General features: G+C 41.3%; 1 protein-coding gene across 3 annotated transcripts in view; it reads right to left on the reverse strand.

Moving 5' to 3' along the window:
* Window positions 1–7097: 7097 nt before the first annotated feature.
* The window catches only part of KIFBP (kinesin family binding protein), a 35166-nt gene continuing 18941 nt past the window's right edge, over window positions 7098–23322 (reverse strand). For all 3 annotated transcript variants that reach the window (XM_085877243.1, XM_085877252.1, XM_085877257.1), the window contains exons 6-7: window positions 17514–17620; window positions 7098–13170 (exon numbers count right to left, since the gene is read on the reverse strand). In XM_085877243.1, the coding sequence (XP_085733369.1) occupies window positions 12298–13170; window positions 17514–17620 (980 nt within the window). In that variant the 3' untranslated portion in view covers window positions 7098–12297. The remainder of the gene's footprint in view (window positions 13171–17513; window positions 17621–23322) is intronic.

Genomic DNA, 23322 nt, shown 5'->3' on the forward strand with positions numbered 1-23322 from the left:
ATCCCGAGACATATCGCATGCTTTTGACACTGTCTGGCACCCTGTCCTGCTCATCGACCCCATCCAAATATTCAATCTTTTCTACCCCCATTAATCCACCCCAAACCCACCTCCTTCAAATTCCCTGCTTTCCTTCTTGAAGGTCCCTGTAGTGTCCATCTTGTATACCCCATGTTCTCCACCCCATCCCTCTCCCTTCCACAAATCTCCTAATGTCTCTGTTCCTCACTGTTTTGTCCTTCCCACACCCCTCTTGCATCATGCCCCCCATGCTGTGCGTTGTGTGTTAGCTCACATGCGAACATTGACAAGGTATACAAAAACAAACAAACAAAAAAAAACGGCATGTGGAGAAAATTGAGAGGTCGGAGTATGGAGAAAAAGGAAAGCAAGTTTGGGAGTAGAGAAGAATAAGGGGACAAAGTGGTTAGGGAAAGGATTAAAAATAAATAAAAAACAACAGTAGTTGATCACTGCTTGGGTGATGCACAGTTCAAGCCAAATTATATGGCCTTGCAATTATAATATTGTTGAAGCCATTCGACTTGGGCCCGAACCAAGGTTCCAATTGTACTGAAACGGCGATTTTTAACACTACGTGACCTCGTCTTTCATGACCGAATTCAATGGAGCACTAAACCACGGCTAGAAATCCCAAGAAGGGCCCCGTCCAAAAATTCCACATGACATTCTCATGTGGTTTTTACGCCGCCTGGACGTCGTATATTATGGCTCAGGCCATATCTGATTTGAACCAAGCAGGACGTGCTTCTGGCTATGCATGCTCTCATTGCAGTTAGGCCTAAGTCACATTTGCTACGGCGACCGTGGGGTCTCCAAAATCTGCGGTCACTAGCAATTATACGGCGGCCACAGTATTTCCATGGTCACACAATGTAGCAGTCACATATGTTTTTATTTTTCTGGGAGCCGCACGGCGTATTTAGAAATTGTGGCGACTGAAAATGTGGGGTTGCCGTACGGTCTCTGATTTGATGTCGCACGGTGTCCTAAAGGGGGCCCTGCGGCAGCCATATAATTTTCAAGGCAGACGCAAGGGAGCCTCAAGGTGCCCACAGGGCGACCACAGGGGGGCCCTAAGGCGAATGTACGGCCAGACGGACGGTAACGAATGGGTTAATTTTTTTTTATTTTTTTTTTTAACCAGTTTTTTTGTTTCGGCTTGTTTAATTGCTATGGCGAACGTAGAAATCAAAAAAGTTAAAACTCCGCGTTATAATTCCACGGCGACCCCTACGGCCTGTAAAAGATAGCCAAATGGTGTAGGGCCACCCTGAGGCCACTGCAGAAATTCAGCGGCCGCCGCACGTTTCTGTCAATTCAGTGGGCGTACGGCCGCCGTATCCTCGCCGGAGAGCAAATGTGACTTAGGCCTTAGCAACGTCATGAGCAGAGTTCAGCTCATGTGTAACGGCTAGGGCTCAAGATGTCCAGGTATTCCGGGCGCCTTTTTATAGTGCGAGTTGGTTTTTCCCACCATCCTCATGTATGTGATGTCTGGTGCCTGCTTTAAAAGAACAGAGGACAGATACAGAGGAAAGGATAAAAAAACAAACTCACAGGGGTTGATAAGTTGTATCTATACTATAATTGGAGCCACCCATTGGTTGGACAGTTCGTCTGACTCCACCCACAATTTCCATACTACATCCACCAATTTAGGAACCCTTTGAGAACTTCTCTACAGCAGCATTTTTACTGCAGAGTGAGGAAGTTACACGGGTCCTTGCTATTATTTGACTTTTCTCTTATAATTGTGAGCTGAACAGGCGAAGGGTTTCTGTGAAGTGGTGACAGCATAATAGGGGAACAGAAAACGTTAAATATTCCGGTGTTTCAACATGAGAACACCTGTTTGCTTTTCAAAGTGGGAGGAGGGTGAGAGTAAGAATGGGACAGCTTTAGAAAGGAAAGGTTGAAGCCTTTGAGGGTGGGGTTGAAGGCCTGAGTATGGGGATGGGATTGATGCCCAAGGGTTGTGAGGGGAAGTGTGAGGACTCAAGGTTTGAAGGGGGGAGGCAAGATGGGACAGAGTTGGGAGGGAAAGGCTGAGACTTTTTTTTTTTGTTGAAGCGTTATCAGAATTGCAAGTATATTTTATATATATATATATATATATATATATATATATATATATATATATATATATATATATATATATATATATATATATATATATATATATATATATATATATATATATATATATATATATATATATATATATATATATATATATATATATATAGCCTAGGGTTGGTGCAGTGGTTCGGGCAGCGGCTTGGGATCCAAAAGGTCCTGAGTTCAAGCCCCGTTGGGCCACTGAATTAATACACCAGGGGGTTGACTCAGCCTGTCATCCCTCAGAGGTTGGCAAAATGAGTAACAGTGTACTGGGCCGGTGTATAACCCGGTTAAAATAGGTGTACCAGATCCCTGTGTCGTAAGAGGCGACCAGGGTTGCGTCAGGAAGGGCATCCGGCGTAAAACATGTGCCAAATCACTATGCGGATCATATGGATGATCCGCTGTGGCGACCCCGAACGGGAGCAGCCGAAAGAAGAAGATATATATATATATATATATATATATATATATATATATATATATATATATATATATATATATATATATATATATATATATATATATGGGGTTGACTCAGCCTGTCATCCTTCCGAGGTCGGCGAAATGAGTACCAGTATACTGGGCCGGTGTATACCCCGGTTAAAATAGGTGTACCATATCCCTGTGTCGTAAGAGGCGACCAGGGTTGCGTCAGGAAGGGCATCCGGCGTAAAACATGTGCCAAATCACTATGCGGATCACGCAGGTGATCCGCTGTGGCGACCCCTAACGGGAGCAGCCGAAAGAAGAAGAAGAAGATATATATATATATATATATATATATATATATATATATATATATATATATATATATATATATATATATATATATATATATATATATATATGTGTGTGTGCCACTGTAAAAGAGGGGGGTGATGATACAATCCACTCTACGAGTAATATGTTGTACAGACAATAGGATGGAGGACGAACCGTCTTTATTACATATGCAACACATCCAGTCATGGCCAAAAATATTGGCATCCTTGCACTTTTTTTCAAATAACACAATTTTCTCCAAAAATAGTTTGAAATTTATGAAAGTATTTTGTCTCCACAATTCTTTATTTAACTGTTAATAATATATCCTTTTAAATGAGAAAATAGAAAGAAATGGCATTGACAAAATTATTGATGCCCGAGACTGAATATTTGGTAGCACAGCCTTTGGACAAAATAATTGCAGCCAAGCACTTCCGATAGCCATGAATTAACTTCCTACACCTCTCCACTGGCAGTATGGCCAACTCTTCTTGTGCAAACTGCTCAGATTTGAAGGATACCCCTTCTCCAAACTGCTATTTTCAGATCTCCTCACAGGGGTTCAATGGGATTTAGATCTGAACTCATTGATGGCCACTTCAGAACAGCCCCGCGTTTTGTCATGAACCATTCCTGGGTGCTTTTTGAAGTATGTTTGGGGTCATTGTCCTGCTAAAAGCCCTATGACCTTCGACGGAGACCCAGCTTTCTGACACTGGGTTGAACATTGCGCTCCAAAATGCCTTGCTAATCTCCTAATTTCATGATGCCCATGCACACATTCATGGCACCCAGAACCAGAAGCAGCACAGCAACTCCAAAACATCACTGAACCTCCTCCATGTTTGACTGTAGGGAAGGTGTTCTTTTCTTTGAAGGCTGCATTTTGTTTTCTGTAAACAGAGATGATGTGCTTTACCAAAAAGCTATAATTTGGTCTCATCTGTCCACAAGACAGACTACCAGAAGGATTTTGGCTTGTTCAGGTGTGTTTTGGAAAACTCCATTCGGGCTTTCTTGTATGTCTCTCTTAGCAGTGGGGTCGTCCTGGGTCTCCCACCACAGAACCCCCTTTCATCAAGTTGGCGATGGATGGTGCGAGTTGAAACTGCCGTACCTTGTGTCTGAAGATCAGCTTGAATCTGTTTGGCAGTTGATCGAGGTGCTTTCGCCACCATTCGAACAATCCTTTGATCAAGTGTTCTCTTGCAGCCACGTCCACGGAGGTTGGCTACAGTGCCATGAGCCTTAAACTTCATGATAACATTGTGTACGGTGGACAAAGGAACATCAAGGTCTCTAGAGATGGACTTGTAGTCTTGAGATTGTCCATGCTTGGCTACAATCTTGTGTCTGACCTCCTCAGACAATTCTCTGGTTTTCTTTCTTTTCTCCATGCTCATTGTGGTCCACACAGTGACGCAAAACATCAGAATGACTCCTTTTCTCTATTCATCCTGGTTCAACGAGTGAATTTTATATTGCAGGCACCTGTAGCTCACCACAAGTGAGTTCAATTCCAAAGTAAAGGAGAATCACCTGCTTGAAATCTAAATATTTCAAGCAACTTCTAAAAGATGCCAATACTATTGCCCAGCCATTATAGAATTTGTGTGTGGAATAAGCAGTCATTTTTTTCAGGTTATTTTTGTTTCCTTCTACTGCAAACCAACGAAAAACATGTGGATATGAAGCATTTTTAATTTCAACAATTTTCTGGAGTAAATGGTGCATTATTTGAAAAAAAGAGCAAGGGTGCCAATATATTTTGACCACGACTGTATCGATTGCACAAATAAATAAACAATTTTTTTTAAAGTACATCACACTTACACAACAAATACCAAGAAGTAACTAACTTAATACTAAAAACAGTATAATCCCACAACACCTTATAGATGGGCACTATTTTGACAACATTTGGTTGAAGCCAATTTTGCATATTTTCTCGTGTCCAACAGGATGGTGCAGAAGTAGTGAGTGCACTCACCTTTGAGCCGTCTTGTCGAGGTTTGATTCTTGGCCCAGGTATAAATGGTCAGATTGATGCTTCGCAGGCAGGCTGTTGCATCACCAAATGCACCATCCTTACAATGGTTGCTAAACTGGGATGCTCCATCTACTGGCATTAACTGGTGGTCGTTAAACATCCCACGCTGTCTTTCATAAAGAGAAGGCTCATTGTGAAAGAAATGCTAAACCCTGATCTAACCAATAGGGGGCACTGCATTAGGGGCACAGTCATATGCTGCACACAAAAGAATGAATGGCATTTCTCCCAATGGCACCCAGGGAACCCGAACAAGGTAAATGTGTATTCATCTACCATCACTCACTACATTATTACCCCTACCAGAGGAGGAGGGGTTATTGCATTTGGGTCCATTTGTCTGTACAGAATGTGCTAACATCAGCCACAAAGTGCCACCTGGTGGTAGGCAGCAGTACATGTTATCTCTTTTCAACTGACTACCTCTATATTATAAAGTCTGTACAATTAGAACGCGAGTACGTGTGTTACAAACTATAAAAGCAACCAAAACAACTCTTGGCAAGGGTCTGCAATCGTCGATTGCTCTTTCTCGTTATGGTTCCCAGATGGAGGCATTAAGTGTTTTCAGTCATGGTGTCCCACTTTTTGGAAAAAAAAGAAGTTTTTTTCATTATGAGGCAAGATTTAAATGCCACCAATTGGGTAATATTACGAGTCGACTCTACCGGGAACCCTCAGCGATCTCCTATCACAGCCCTCGAGTTGAAGAATTATTTTTCAATTGTTGAATTTTCTTCCAATCCAATTTTCAAGAATTTTATTTAACAGTACAGTACTTCAATTTTTTTCAACTACTGCATTTTTTAAATTAAAATTTGTTTCCTGATGAGGCAGAATTTCAAGTGCTAACAGTTGACTAATATTATGAGTTGGCTTCACTGAGAACCATCAGCAATCTAAGATCACAGCCCTCGAGTTCCATAGTAGTTGGTGTTGTGAGGGGGGAGGGGGGGGGGGTGGCGCAAGGTTGGTGAGGAGACAGCAGAAGACAAAGACCACCGACCTGGCTCTGGTGAGAAACCCAAAGGACTCAGCTTTATCATGGGATTCCATTGATCCTAAAAGCCTTGGTTTCCACAGCGTGAAGTCGAGCTAGGTGTGAGGCAGGAGCACCACCCCCAGCAGGGTGGGGAGCAGTACTCCATCAAACTGCGGATTCAAGCTTTGTAAATGGAATTCAAAGGCACTGTTCAAACTTGATGTGAATTTTTTTTTTGTGGAACAAGTAAAAATGATGGTTCAAAGCTGAATTGTTGTACAAGGACATTGTCTACCTTTAACACAAGTGATACAAGATAGTAATATGAACTGGGCAATGCATCCTGGGTAAAACAGAGATGGTGGACAACAATAACATGAGCTGTGGAACACAAGGGTATCAATTGACAGATTGGTTGAACAATTTGTTGATGCACGTATTTCACATTAGTTGTTTTATGGCCCACAATTACCTCTGCCACCGAAGGTGAAGGAGGTTGTTTTCACCCATTTTTATCTGATTGTTTGTGTGCAGGATATCTCAAAGTTGTGGACGGATACGGATTAAATTTTGTGGACAGGTTGGGTATGTGACAAGGACGAACTGATGAGATTTTGGTGAAGATACGGATCTGTAAACGAGAATTATTTAATTTTTAAAGTGATTCTTCATCATTGAGAGATAGGGCCAAAAATGATACAGTAATGTATAGCATGATATTTCAAAAATGTATTGGGCCCAATATGTTCTTGTGAATCAGGTATGCACTCTCCCGAATGCCCTTCTAGTATCAGTGTGTGGAGATATTCTCCGTCTCAACCACAAACATTTTCAAGGTTTAGCTATCAGCCGAAATATTGATGGCAGGCCTGTTGATACCGAAATGATTGAATCGGTATGGAATTTCTTAAATGTGGGAAAACTACTAATTCCCAGCAGTAGGGGCTGATTACGCAATGAAGTGAGACACTCGAGATGTACAGGACAGCCAGGTATGCTGTCTCAGATCGTGACATTACTGCTCGTGTATAGATGGCGAAAATTTCCAAGTCATCCTCTGGACTGAATAGCATTACGTCTGGACCATTCAAAGAACATCTGGATAGCATTACGTTAACAAATGAAGACATCAAAGCATGTGTCCTGAAATAGTTGTGTACCCATCCCAAAGGTTTATACACAGATGGAATCAAGGCACTATCTCATCAATAGAATGAATATTGAGAAACGAGTGACATTTCAATTTCTCACTACTTTTGATTTTCTAAAATAAAAAGAAATTCCATGTCAATCTTGAACCATCCTCATACAATATGAAACAAGTTTACAGAAAGTAAATGAGGTAACAAAAGAAAGAAGAAGAAGAAAAAAAAAGGACCACCTTCCATAAACACAACTGCTGTTCGTCTCTGGCTGTATGCCACAAAGATCGAAGAAAATTATATTTACATGCAATAACTGTACAACGTCAAAACATATACTGAAGGAGTTAAAAATAAAAAATAAAAGAATAAAAAGTATAACATTAAAATTAAAAGTTAAAAAGTTAAGTGGGATTATAAAAATCGGAAGAACAAAATGATTCACAACATGCCTACCTGCTCGGGACGCTTCATGCTTCCATTTATTTACGAGCACCACTCAATAGTTTCGCCAACTGATACAATATCAAAGAGAAACAAAGTATCAAGATTGATCCCTCTAAACAAACATTTAACAGTCCAAATGATTGCTTATAGAACCGAGCACATTTTTTACAAGCCCCAAAGAAAACTCACGGTTCATGCTATTTTACGATGCACATGGTTCGGAGCATGCTCGGACTGACCTTTACAGATTATTTCAACCAGATATGTTAACAAAGTTATTGAGACATCAAGTAGGTATGTTCGTTTTTGAATTGCAGTGACAACAGAGCTTAACCCTTTGAACACAGCGGCCGTTTTACCAGCTGTTATTCAAACCTCCATTTACCAGAGCAACCGGTTTACTGGCCGCTATTCAAACCTTTTCCTTGTTTAACCATCCCTTGTTGTGCTGTTTTGGCCAATTTAAGTCCCTGTGAATGTCTGGCCTAGTTACAAATACCTCAGCTCATGGGCGTGCCAATTCTGCTTCTGCTCTGCCTTTGAACCCGAGCGGCTGTTTTACTAGCCGCTATTCAAACCTCCATATACTAAAGCGGCCAGTTTACCGGCTGCTATTCAAACCTTCATACACCCGAGTGGCCGGATTTTTCACCGGTGATCCCTGGCTGGGGGAGTCGAAAGTCCAAGGAGCTCAGGGTTCAAAAGGTTAATAATTGAAATAAAGCATCCTTAATCATTTGGTTCTGTATCCATATTATGCACCCCTGCATTCTCCCCTATTAGTGCTGTGGCATGGCTGGAAAAAAAAAAGGGTAACCCCTCCCCAGGGTAGAACAAAGCACAACCATATTTTTTTGGTTTATTAGGATGTATGAAGTTGGAAATGGATGGTTGTGAAAACATATATATTGGGGATAGCATGTATTTTTGGTGGAATTTGTAATTATAGTGCCTGAAAATTTTTTGCGTTTCGGCAAATCATAAAAATGACTGTTAAATCTTCAATTATCAACCAATTTTCGTAATTAAAATGTCATTTTGTACAGAATCAAGAGTATGTTGCTCTCAGATCATCTCAGTAGCTAAATCTGAATCATTAAGTTTTCAAAACTGAAAAAAATGTGATTTTACGAACTAATTTTATTCCAAAATGCTATCTTACATTTTGCTGTATACTAATATTTTTGCTTTAACACTGAAACTAGCAAATAACAAAACATTCTGAATGAAATGGTCCTCAATATGAAATTCACAAAGAGATTTAATAAAAATCATCACTGTCCAAGTCACTCCCATCTGCAGCAACAGGGGCTTCCCGTTTGTTGTCACATTCCATACCGAGACATGAACAGAAGTCAGTGCAAGGCAATCCTAATGCCAAACTGTGGCACTTCTGTGACGTCTTTCATTCAGCATATGTGAATTAGGTCTCGGACTTCAATGGGTGCAGCCTCTTTCACATAGTAAACAGGTTGCATGGAAGATGTGTCCTCATCCCATCTCCAGCCATTACCAATTGGGCTCAACTGTTGTGGTTTCGAAACTTCACATTGCATCCATATAGTTAACTGGTACTTGGCACGCAACACATGTTGAAGGAAAGCATCCTCAGTTGGAGGAAATGCTGATGCAGGTTTGTAACTCTTGCAAGCAAATTCATACCGTAACTCATCTAAGGTTGTACATAAGCTGCGATTGGATTTATTTTTGTTTCCATACAATGCTAATGTGTACCGACGAGCATCCTGCAGGTTTTCTGTCAAATCAGGAGTTGTGCCCAGGGTGCTCAGAGCAGGAAGATCCTCTGCATATTGAACGAGTTTCCTGAAGGCTGTAAACTTGCCAATCTTGTAGAGACTACTGGTGCTATCACACCCAGTAAGGGCGTGTGCAGATGGTAAGGCACGTGCTACATTTTGACAGATACGATGAACCGGTATAAATCTTTCCCCATTTGTTCTTTGTCCAGTGTGTCCAGAATGCATGTATGTTAACTTTGGCAGTTTGCCTTCATTTAGAGAGTAAACCAGCAAGACTAGGACATCTGTATCATCTGACTTCACTATCAGCCTTTCATGAGATGATGCTAGGTCAATGGGATGAAGAAGCATCTGAGTGTCTGCTTCTTCTTGTGTGCTGAAGAGCTGGAGAAGATTTCTTTTTCCATTTGAGTCAATGGTTACAACTCTCTCAGCTTCTGGAAATCCACCTACAAGAGTTATACTCTGGCCATTGATCAGTCCAGGTGGGTCATCTAGTTATGACTGTGATATGAATGCTGCAAGGTTTGCCTTGTGAGCAGAATTCTTTAGGAAATTCCTGTAATGTGGCACAACTCTGTCTGGAGCAATTACATGACTTGCAACTGCAGAAGTGCAACCTCTGCGTTGTCTTTCTTGATATTTGACAGAATGGGGGACATCATGACGATCAAACACAAGGACTACAGACTTGATGTTCCATGAATTATTGAGCAGGGCAACAATTTTGCGCAAGATAAGCTGTGCAATATCCCTGAAAGTGCGAAACTGTGTTTCATGTATCCCTTGGAGAAGCGCCATCCCATCATATATGTAAATCCCTTGACCATCAAATGGTGGAAGCTCAAGGATTTCCTCTGTTGTTGACTGCAGTTTACTGGCTAGATCTGCTTTAACACACTTCCTCATGTTGCCATCATCATAGAACAAGGCAGGTGGGATGACTGCAAGCTCATGCTGTAAGACTGTTTCCATGTTCACATTTCGCTGTTTTGACACAGCCAGAAACCTTCTAAATAACACTTCTGAATCAATAATCAACTTCTTGGTGTCCTTATCTATGTTAATGGACTTCTTCATGTCTGCAAAGATCACAATCTTCTTTCGTGTTTCTGGATCCCAGAATGAAACAGACTTAGATACTGGTGCCTCTGAGCAATGATATTTTGGCATAGAGCAATGATCTTCAGCTCCCAAGTTTGAGAGTCACCATTGGCAAAGCAAGATACAGAGTCTTGTTTGCTCACACACCATGATAGAAAAATCATACGGACAATCTGGCACAAATTTTCCACACTCCTCTAGCTCCAGATCAAAACCAGATATGTAGTTGTCACTGTCAGTTATATTACTCATATGGCTTCTCAGGATTGCTGCTGCCATATGCAAGATCTGATATTCATCAAGCTGATCTTTTGCTGAATGTAAATCAGAAAACTCAATGTCTTCATCAGTTTCCATGTGTGATGCTTGTTGGAATGCGTCACCAATTGTCATGTTGCCTGAACAGACCAAGTCTGATTGTCCACGGCGTTGCACGAAGATTAGTCTGTTTCCATAATAATTTTTTGTCTTTGTCTTTAACTTCTAGGACAAATATTGTTGTGCATCAGTCACCCCTATGTCAACCAATGCTTGGACATACTTTTCTTTCAGGAGAGAGAGGCTTGTCACAGTCAATTTTTGGGATAGCACTGATTTCTCAAGCTCATTCTGAACAACGTGGAATGCTTTCTCATGACAAGTCTATTCTTTGTCAGATGTGGCTGCCTTCGAACATGCTGCTTCAATGTTGCGATCACTGATATAATGTCCATAACAACTCTGATGATACTTTGCATCAAAGGCAAAGAGGTCTGAATGTGTAAGCATTCGAGTATGAATCTCTTCATCATTTCGTTTGGCAGCTGCTTCCAGAACTCTCTGTCTGGTGGATTTACCACTTCCAGTTGTAATTGGAGTCAATTTTTCTGATTTCTTGTCTCCTTTGCCACAAACAAAACATTGAGTACGGATATTGAAATTGGAGGAATGTGATCTACTGCTGTGCCGCAATGAGGGACTACTTGTAGATGGACCTGCGGCATCATCATACATGTAATTGATTGAGGAACTTGTATATTTTGCGTGGCAAAGTTTGTGGAAGCTCACATGAATCTTGCTGGAGAGAAGTTGGTCTTCTAAGGGTGAAAATAATTCAGACATCATCTTTGCGTTTCTTACATACGTTCATGATAGTCCTAAGGCCATCTTGGGTCGGATTCTTGACAACAGCACCTCCTTTTGAAAGGGATTTGAAGCACAATATACATTGTTTAGTGTTCAAACGAGGTTTCTTATCAAGAGGTTGACCATCCATTATGCTTTTCTTGTACTGTATTCAATGATGAAAGTTTCTCTGCCCTACAAAGACAAAGGACTGGTAAAATAACAGGGACTAAAAACATGTTCCTCAGAATTGGATTTGACACATACACACTCTGATATTTTTTTTAAGCCAAAACAATACTGTCACAACCGAATTATGTACTGCCCTTTCAGATTTCCTACAAAATGACACCTTATTTGTGCAAATCGGTTGAAAATTGCAGGTTTAACAGTCATTTTCGTGATTTCGCAACATTCGCCAAATTATTGGAGACTACTAACACAAATCATGACCAAAATACATGCTATCCCCAATATATTTTTTTCACAACCATCCATTTCCTACTTCAGACATCCCAATAAACCAAAAAATTATGGTTGTGGTTTGTTCTACCTTGGGGAGGGGTTACCCTGCTTTTTAGGGCCCTTATGGGGAATGGCCACAGCACTATATGAAATGGAATAAGTGGCTATTGAAATGATTCCACAGAGGAAATCCGCATCTCCAGTTATACATATTAATTTTAAAGTGCCCTTCTTCATGTGATCAAAATTAATTTTATCCACATTGTTGATTAGTGTTATGGTTGCATGAAAAAACCAAGGCCGTAAGCAGGCTTTTAAAACAAATGTTCATTACTCCTGCTGGCATGGACTGAGGCTGGAGGTCAGGCGTTGGATCTCAGCAGGCAAGAGGCCCACAATCTCCCGGCTCAACTCAAGTTCAGCGGGAACCTTTTCCCCAGCCTCAGGATGCCGCACACAGTACCCCTCTACAAAGCGGTAACATTCATATGCATGACGAGTATTTGCCAGCTTTTGTGCACCATCAGTTGTAAGCAATTTTCGGTGGAGACCTCCCATGCGAAAATTGGCAACAAGGGCTGCCCGCACAACCTCTGGTGGCAAGGTTTCTGGGAAGCGTCCCTCAAGGTCACACAATGAATCCAAGAAAAGTTGGTAATAACGAATGGCTTCTTGTGCCAACTGATTAATTTTTTTGGCTGCATGCTGGCTTGGCTGCTCAACATTGCTAGAAATGCTGACCTTCAGGTCCATCAAGTTGTAGCAGGCTTCAGCAAGCTCCATCTGCAACTCCCTGCATAAACGGAGATAAAAGCGTGGGTTGAGCTCCAGGTACACTTCAGCAAGCATGTCAATGCGCCGTTTCTGCATCTTGCAGCGCCGGTGGATGTCTGGCTCGAAGAATGAGAGGGCATTAAAAAGCTCTCCATAGTCCTGCACCACTTCCACATAGTCTGTAGTATGAGAATTCAAGGAGTAATATCTTTTGGCCGCTTGCAGGCAGGACTGGCCAAAAAGAAACACTGCACGTGCCTCCGGGTAACCAAGTGCGAGCTCACATGGCACCTGGCCTTCTTCAAGAGACACTGCATCCATGATGATAGCACCAGAGAACAGTGACGGAGCCTCAGGAACCTCATTAACCTCACCTTGCTGGGCTTGGAGCTCCTGTTGTCGTTTCAAATCAAGCTCACCAATGCCGTCCTGTGGCGACAATCAAAATACACCGATGCTTTTGGGGTTTTATAGCTAGTGGTAATACTTTTACGATATTGTATTTAAAATTAACCAATTTTTTTAATGACTCCAATTATTCCCACTTTCTTGTTGGATCTTCAGAGAGCGTTTGGTCAAAGTCTTTCATAAACGGCTGGCCAAACCTGATATTTGACTGAAGCTAGCAAGAATTTGGAGTTTGTACAGGGTGTGGGCGATAACTCTTCTCATCTTTGCGAAAGAGACAGTGGGATATTTAACATCAACCAACTAATGCTAGCAGCCAGGACGCCAAGCTTGATATTCATCCGAGGGATGGAGCAGCCCACTCTGATGCAACACCTTGCCTGTAAAGCTCCAATCCAGCAGTTTATATTCAGGTCGAGAATTAAACCCAGACACAACAACTCAAATGCAAGTGCACCACCTCGACACCATCCTGTTGGACTCTTTAATGTATCGAAAAAAAAGACAACAAAATAAAACCTTCATAAACTCTTATCAACAAAAAGCTAGGATGTATTCTGGCAAAAACAAATTTTTATAAAAATTCCCATTTTCCATGCAATGCTTTGGCAAATTAAAGAAATTTTTCATTCCCGTTATATGTGCGTAAAAGAAGAGTTCCCACGAAATATACAATCCATAACCTCACCAACTTCAATGTGGTCTATTAGCCGAGCTCTCTCATGCTGCAAAATGATCAAATGATCTAAGCTGGGCCTAATCTTCTTGTGCCTGAGAAGTTGATTTCCTCCGCTTGACAAGGTGTTATGTTCACGAGGTAGGGGGCAATAGTTAGAATTTCAAGCATTAGCAGCATGTGTCCATGTCATTTATATGACTTTGAACATGTATCAATGACATTGTGGTAGGAACAATTGTCTAGCCATTTTTCTCTCTCTCACCCATATGAGAGATGAGCCTTGGTTGTTTTAAGGCCCAGTCACACCTTGACGTTTTAGCCAGCAATGGCAACGTATTAAAATGTATGTAAAACGCTGGCTTACATTGAACTTTTGATGTGTTTTTTTTTTTAAAGATTCGGACGTATTCATAACGACTTGGTCTTATGCACAACATATTAGTAACGGACACAGAACGTTTCGTTGTGTTATAGATAACTTATACCAACGAATGCTGAACCTGTTGTCAGCCTTCACAACCTATGCCCAACGATAGTCTAACTTAGGCATAGCGCGCTGCACGCATCGCCGACGATGACGTGGTGTAGGTTATGAAAAGGCTGCCGCACAACGATTCAAATCATAACCGCCGCAGAAATGGAAGTGTCAACATCGCAGTCACATCTTGGCGATCTTGCCAGCGTATGCCGACCTCTGAATAATGCGTCTAAAACACTGGCGCACGTCGAATACGGTATGGGTAAGTTTGGTATGCGTGAATAGAACACTAAAGTACGCTATCATACGTCATAGTAAGTGGAGTACGTCTTGTAATTTTAAACATGTTGAAAATTTTACGACGTACTTACCATATGACACGCTCCGCATGCGATGGGAATAAGTTGTATGCACGATATGCAATCGGTGACACACGTCGACACACGTTACTTGTAAGGTGCTCATAAGTCGAAACGCGTCAAGGTAATGGTTAGCGTCAGTGTTCCAGACTCCCGGGTTTTTTTTGTTTTTTTTCTTCGGTATGATGGTGTTCAGTGTACAGTGCGGTTATGATTTAAATCGTTGAGCGGCAGCCTATTAATTATATTATATTATAACCGCACTAGAAATCGAAGTGTCAAAATCACCATCATACCGAAGGAAGGAAGAAAAAAAATAAAATAAAATAAAACCAGGGAGTCTGGAACACTGATGCTAACCATTACCTTGATGTGTTTCGACTTATGAGCACCTTACAAGTAGCGCGTGTCTGTGTGTCACCGATCGCGTAACGTGAGAACAACACGTTACTCATAGGTTAGAAATAAGTTTCGGGTACGCTAAACATTACCTCGACGCGTTTCGACTTATGAGTAACTTACAAGTAACGTGTGTCGACGATGGCGTGACGTGCCTACAACTTATGGCCAGCGTTATGTGGAACGTGTGAGTCATACGCTGGCATAAGTCTTAAAATTTCAAGCATGGAAAATTTGAGGACAACTGAAAATTCAACGTTTAAAGCCAGCGTACAACGACGTGTGGCAGTGTTTTTCAGCGTGCTCTCAATGTTATCAAAACTTACCCATAACGTATTCGACGTGTACCAGCGTTTTAGACAAATTTTGCATATGTCAGGCATACATTGGCTAAAATGTCAAGGTGTGACTGGGCCTTTAGATTGGAAAATTTAAGGATGTTCTGTCATGTGTCTCATGTTGAACGGGATGAGAGGTTGGAGATCCAGGCATACCCCATGTTCACACCACCACCCTGCAGCTCACTGCATGCGTGTCAGCACATCCCTCAAAGGACAGTGCCAGCCATTGAACTTCCTCCCAGTGAGGGGTGGGCCTTCCCACATGGCCACTATTTGTGGCGAGTGAGGTGGCACATCATTGGCCTGCATTGCTTGGCAGCCATGGCACTGAATGGTTCAAGAACTGCATGGTTGATTGGTCAAAACTGTCTCCCTGTGTGAACGTGGTATGCAATAGCTGGTGCCTGCTGGGGACAATGCCTTGGGAGAGGAGGGCAGGATGGGGGCTCTGTGTTTCTCTCTCCACACACACACACACACACACACACACACACACACACACACACACACACACACACACACACACACACACACACACACACACACACACACACACACACACTACTCCCAAGCCGGTATATTTGAACTTCACCACCTCCATCACACAAAGAGAACCCGCTGCGTTTACTCAAGGGATGAACTGCCAGACCTTAATTATCTTGCCCAATTGTGCAAATGTTTGAGCACTTACATGTGGGATGCTTGGCATCTTAGGGAATCAATTTATTGTTCAAGTCATTGTTTGTTTATGATTGTCTTTTTCTGTGTTCAAGATTTAATTGCAGTCTGTCTCATGCTTTATTATTAAATATATATTTCCTCCCCAAAGCTGTGTGCTTCTCCGTGACTGCCATCTTATCCCATGTTGACCGATTCAGTTATTTTGAGAACTCTTGGAGGGAAATAAATAAATTAGGATAATCCCTCGTGTTAGACATAACTACAGGCATGTCACAACAAACACCCAGGCTGCGCAATCTAAATTTGGCCTTTTAGTTTGGCCGTTTATAGGATTAATTCCTCACCTGTGCCATTCCCACTTTTAAATCGCTTGTGGTTGTGGGTGGAGTTATTATATTAATGTGACAAGTATTATTTCCATCGTTTTATCTCGTCATCTCTTTCTATGCACAGTAGCATTCAGTGAAGTGCAATCGAGCATAACAAACAAACAAAGAAAAAAGAAAACCACAAGTGCCCAATACTGGATGCTTGGGACATTGGCATCGAAACAAAGGATGTAGTTTTTTTTTAAACTACAAAGGTTAATTGAAAAGTTTGCACTTGTATCGGAGGCAGGAGGACATGAAATGCAATTATTGCACCTTTAAGATGAATTATGAAGACAACAGTAGAGGATGAGCTTCAAACCTGGAACCCTGCATCACAAGGCAAGTTCTCAGATTGGAGAATCATGCTGGCCATTCAAAAATGTAGGTGTCTTATTTGTGACAATGCTAGACGCTGGTTGAAGTTAATTTGACGATATGGAAAATTGAATGTTTGGCAGCTACCAAAACATGTAGACCTTCAGGAACTGTCATGCACCAGTGCATTTCTGAGAAGTTCAAACTCATTTTGAGATGCTAAAATAGTAGTTTGTGTCATGGTTAAAGCATCTGCTCCGTGTCTGGGAGGTCGGCGGTTCAAACCATGGCCGAGTCAAACAAAAGGCTTTATAAAATGGTACGTGCCGATTCCTTGCTTGACATTCAGCAATTAAAAGGATAAGGGCAGAGATAATCCCAATAGGGAGGAGGAAATTCCTCCTTAGGCAATGCCCCACTGAGTGTGGTGAGAAAGGCGGTGCCATTGTTATGGCATCACTTGTAGCCAGAGTGTCCCAGGTAGTGACAGCACATCCCCCAAGCTCAGTGGCTGTGTTTGTCTCATATAGCTATGTGTATGTCCATGTGTGGGAAATGTGTGTGTGGCAGCTCCACTCTGAGCCTTATATCCTGAAAAATAAATAAATAAATAAATAAATAAAAGTAGAATAAGAGGATTGAAATGAGATGAGGTCATCAAAAGTTACAATATAATAGCTTCAAATTTATGGTGCTTTGCCTTTGTGGAATAAGAGATAAGTGAGAAACAATAATAATGACCTCAAGCTGCAAGCGAGAGTCTTCCAAAAGGTTGACGCAGTATTTGATCCAACATCGCCTGATTTCTGCCTTGCAACGAGGGATGTGAGACAATTCCTCGTCAGCCCCTTTAAGCAAACACAGCATTCACATCACTGTCACAGTCCTTCCATGAAACAATCTCGTTTTTGACAAATATGAGACCGTTAATTACTTCAATGATCAATGAAAGCTTTACAAGCTTGATTACCAAAAACTATATTTGATACTTACATGTATGTATTTCAACATGTTGTGGTTGTTTTCCAGTGTAACATAAAAAAGTTAATTTTCATATGAAAAAAAGAGAAGTACACAGAAAACAAAATACGTTGCAAGAGCCAAATTTATTTTCGTGAAAAGGAAGATTTACCATTTCCGACATGATTAATTCAATTATTTATATACAGATAAATCCGTTATTCTTACTGACTTGAGAGGTTGCCTGTTAATGTAATATGCCAGGTTAATCACGAGTTATTCTTCCCTATATGCATTTTTTTTTGGTACAAGGCCGGGAGTAGAAAACCACGGGCGTACGCACACACAACTTCCAAGAAGAGTGTGCTCACCGGTTTACACTGTAGATGAAAGGAAGTTCATCTTGCACTTTCTTGGGGTTATTTAACGTGCTGGGTTTTATTTTATATATTTATTTTCCCGGCATTAGTATCATGTGCTGTCTTGGGGTCTTTTAACCGGGTTAATTTTTAACGTGCCCTGTTATAGTAGACTCCAGTGCTCCGTGCTGACTTCGTCCCTTGGCTATCATCATCTCGCAACCGTGTACAGATTGGCTCGCAGTGTGAACCAACTTGTGCTGTGACATGCCCACCATTGTCATGGTGTCAGCGCATGGTCACAGAAAGTCCTGGTCATGCTGTCATGCAAAGTCAAAACGACCCTCTTCTGTTTTTCAGTGGTTTGCAAAAGGTTTATTCGATGCCATGATGGGTGGATGCGGTGATATTTCACGATAAAAACAGTGATCACAGTGAACAATACAAATGGCAGACACAAACAAGAATGACTACAAGTAGCACCGTGCCGAGATCCTACTAACATCGGTTACTAAAGCGTGTCGATTGGTAAAATGCTGGGTAACCCAGCTTTACCTCTCAAAATATAACCTGTGACAATTGTTGTTGTTTTATGACCCTCCCATCTTATCAAATCCCATCCCATCACCTGTCCTTGACAAGAACATCTGCTAAGTAATAAAAAAACAATAATCTTACTCTCCAAACAAAATTCAAAACGGATAACTGAGATTGAACGTCATCAAAACGAAACAAAACCATTGGCAAATTTCAAAATTTTACTCTCATCATTCTGATTACATTGAATCAAGTGATACAGGTTTACACAAATGTTTAACACTTGGCCGCACCCGATGGGACAGATTAACCCGGTAGAGTTTTGTTTTCTTGCAAATTTTTTAAGATAAGAGAATTTTTTTTGGTATGATCTTTCACACGTGCATCAAATAAATAGTGCAGTCAAAATGTCGGATGACCTCCCACAAATTGCAACAAAAGCAAACTCAACCGATTTTGATTCCTGGATATGTCCTCAGTGACAGAAAAAAAGTCCAAAGGGATCCTCCGGGGCGGAAAGTCCTGAAATCATAGAAATCCAATATGGCCACCACCCGGCTTCGGGGAAAATGAGAAAATTGTAAAGATTGATATTTTAATATGTAAATATGTTTTTCTGCATTCTAATTGTTTCTAGTTATGGTCAGTATATTGATATACAAGAATAATTATAAAAAAGTGAAATGTATTGAGGGTAAAATAAAAAAAATTATAGCTTTTTTGTCCAAAAATGTCAATTTTTGTCCCCAAAAAATAAATATTTACCTGATACTGATTTTGGCTCCTTGAAAAAAAAAATGTTGAAGACACAACATGAAATCAAGTCTACGGCAATACAATATAATTATGTAAATCATTGAAACATGACAAAATTCACAATTCCACTCGGGGCAATCACATCTGCCTGACGAAGGTTTCAAAATGAAAATGAAAATTCGCATTAAACTCAGAAACTACATCCATTATAAACTTACTATACATGTTGAGGAAAATCAAGCGTATTAAAGTTAGAACTCGGCAATGTCGTCATCATCCTCATCATTGTCACATGGAGTGTTTGTGCAGCCAGAGCCCCTGCAGTTTCCACAAGCTGGAGTGCACTCAATGTTGTGCTTCTTGCATGTGCATCTCATGGTGCTACATTCAGCCTGGCAGTTGCACCTAATGACATGTAACATCTTTTCAGGAGCTGGAGCTATTGGTGTCTGAAGTGGCACAAAACCCTCGTCACATTTCTGCCAACCCCAGTCTGTCAGAAGAAGTTCATCTGCACATCCCTTCCATTCTTGGACTTGCAGATACACGTGCAGGCTGTGATACTTTGCTGCTTCTGATGTTGGTGGTAACGTCTGTGGTTACACGTGAGAGGAGCTCCAAGCCACCTTGTCCCAGTACCGCTGATACCGGAGGGTGTCCAGGGTGTCCAGGGTGTCAGTTGACTTTCCGTTGTAGATTATCACCAATGTTTTTTCTCCTGCATCTGCCACATCACATACGGAAGCTGGATATGTATCAAAAACCTTGGCCTGCTCACGGAATGTGTTGTTTGCTTTGAACTTTTTGAGGGAAGCTTCCTTTCCAATCCCATGAAGATGAGATGTCGTGTTGCACCCAAGAACTGCATGTATAAACAGTATGTGCTTGCATATGTCTGTACTAATCATTTTCTTTGTCGCCTTGATGTTCCAGATGCGAGGCTTCTTCGTGTTCTTCTTTGGCTCGGGACAAAAGAAGAGGTCACGGGATTCTAAACTTGCATGGTAGCATAGGAGGACGAGGAGGTCTGTGTCATCACCAACTAACACAGTGTTGGTGACAGTAGCAGACTGCATGGCCTTCAGTACAATCAGGAGATCAGCATCCCCTGAGGCATGGTGTGTCTCACAGTTCTTCTTCTGAAGCTCTTCACTCAACATAAAAATGAATCGCTGTTTATTCTGCCTATTGGCAAGAAACTGTTCCTTCATTGTGAGACGCAAGTCAGCTGTAAATGTCACAGTAGTGCCAGCATTCCCTTTAGACCGTCTCTGGCGTGTCATGTCCTTCGTGTTGGTACTCTCATAACCATCAAACACGACTATGGCATCTCCGTACTTCTTCGTTACATAATCAGTGTACTGGTGGCATATGTCTCTGTATGTAGATCCACGAGACCATGGAATGCGTTGAACAAGTGCCACGCCATCCAAAACATACTGTTGCCCATCATTGGGGATATCGGCTGGGACATCGGATCTAAGAAGATCCCAGATGGCATCAGCAAAGACTGGCTTGTGTGCTTCTCGGAGCTGAAGAGAGGAATCAAAGAGGGCTGGTGGACAGCTGCACAGTTCATATTAGAAGGCCGACTCCAGTTCTTCTGCTGTCTGTGCAACAGTGATCAGTCTCTGGAAGAGGAGTTGTGGGTCAACCTGGACTTACTCTCCATCACTCTTGACAGATGACTTCATGCCGAGGGTGACAACTTGGTCTTTCTTCTTAAATGTGTACTCAGCAGGTGTTTTCCCATCCATAGATTTCAATATTTTGGCTCCTACAGCATGTGCTGTATCGACGTTGACGGTGGGGTGTGCATGAACTCCAGTGGGAATGTTCCTCAGACGAGGATCACTACTGAACGGATTCCGTTCCTGTAAATACTGAAGAGCTGATAGTGTGTCCTTCCAGTCACGAGATTGTCTTGCCTTGGTCATGTCCTTCTTCTGCTCTCCAGTGTTGTAGTTCACACCTGTGAGCTCCTGCATTGCCTGGTTTATTTCTGCACAGGCAGGCATTGATAGTAGCCATACCAGCCGTTGTTGCTATGTCATTCCTCGCCCTCGTGTGAGCCCCCCGCTGGTCTTCAAACTTCTCATCAGAACTTGTTCGATGATCAGGTCAGATGAAAGACCTGCCCACAGGCGATCACTTTGTCAAACCACATGGGACCCCTCATCAAAACGTTGTTGGACATTGGGATGTTGAGTTTTGAGGTTGAACATCTGCTGCAGATACACCCTCGCAGATTTGGCATACAGGTTGTGGCCCGAGGCTGCCAGGTCAGGCAGCATTTCCTGGATGGCCTGTAGATGTAGTGCCCAGTTCCCAGCGCGCTCTGCCCGGATGTATTTGCGTAGAATGTCTAGCATGTCCATATACTGAACCCAGAGCGCTGAAGTTCTAGAAGATATCTTTGCAGACTCGGCATGCTTCTGAAGGTGGTCTTTGATTCGTTTCAAGACGTCAGACTTGCATACTTCTTCCACAGATTGGGGTTGGCAGAAGTGTGACAAGGGTTTTGTGCCACTTCAGACACCAATAGCTCCAGCTCCTGAAAAGATATTACGTGTCATTAGGTGCAACTGCCAGGCTGAATGTAGCACCATGAGATGCACATGCAAGAAGCACAACATTGAGTGCACTCCAGCTTGTGGAAACTGCAGGGGCTCTGGCTGCACAAACACTCCATGTGACAATGATGAGGATGATGACGACATTGTCGAGTTCTAACTTTAATACGCTTGATTTTTCTCAACATGTATAGTAAGTTTATAATCGATGTAGTTTCTGAGTTTAATGCGAATTTCCATTTTCATTTTGAAACCTTCGTCAGGCAGATGTGATTGCCCCGAGTGGAATTGTGAATTTTGTCATGTTTCAATGATTTACACAATTATATTGTATTGCCATAGACTTGATTTCATCTTGTGTCTTCAACATTTCTTATTTTTTTTGTCCAGGAGTCAAAATCAGTATCAGGTAATTTTTTTTTTGTTTTTCAGGACAAAAAATTGACATTTTTGAACAAAAAAAAGCTACAATTTTTTATTTTACCCTCAATACATTTCACTTTTTATAATTATTCTTGTATATCAATAAACTGACCATAACTAGAAACAATTAGAATGCAGAAAAACATATATTTACATGTTAAAATATCAATCTTTACAATTTTCTCATTTTCACTGAAGCCGGGTGGCGGCCATATTGGTCCATGATTTCAGGATCCCCAGGAGGATCCCTTAGGTCTTTTTTGTCCCAGATATGTCCTGGAGGACATATCCAGGAATCAAAATCTGTTGATTTTGCTTTTGTTGCAATTTGTGGGAGGTTGACCAAATATTTCTGCTAAAATGCTTGTACTAAAAGGGTTTTACACATTCCTGTGTGTTTGTTTAATTTATATATATATATATATATTTTTCGGGATTGTTTGAAAAATGTCATTACAAATTTCATGTGAAAAAAAGTTCACATTAATGCAATCATGGGTCAGATAGACCCAAGTATTCATTAACCTATATTTCGCTCCAACAAAACATTTTTACACATGACCTTTCACATGTGTTTAGAACACAGTGTAATGCATATTCCGCTGTGTGTATTGTTTTTGCTTTTTCGTTCAAGATCACGAGAAAATATATTTTAAAAATGCAATACCCCCGCGAATGCATTCATGGGTCAGATTGACCCGGCAGGGTTTTTGTTTCCCTATAAATTTTGTTATCAAAACGTTTTTGTCTGTGATCTTTCATACATGCTTCGAATAAGGGTACTTCATAATGCTGTGTGTTTTTTGGATTTTTGACCATCAGGATCATGGGAAATTCCACTCGAACAATGCAGAAGTGACCAATTTAGTCCCAGGCTATGCAAAAAAAATTGTTTTGCTACAATTTTATTTTGAATTTTTTTTTAATACATTATCTTTCATA

This window comes from Eptatretus burgeri, chromosome 1, assembly GCF_056783735.1.
Source record: "Eptatretus burgeri isolate ZD-2024b chromosome 1, Ebu_testis_v1, whole genome shotgun sequence".
Taxonomy (NCBI): domain Eukaryota; kingdom Metazoa; phylum Chordata; class Myxini; order Myxiniformes; family Myxinidae; genus Eptatretus; species Eptatretus burgeri.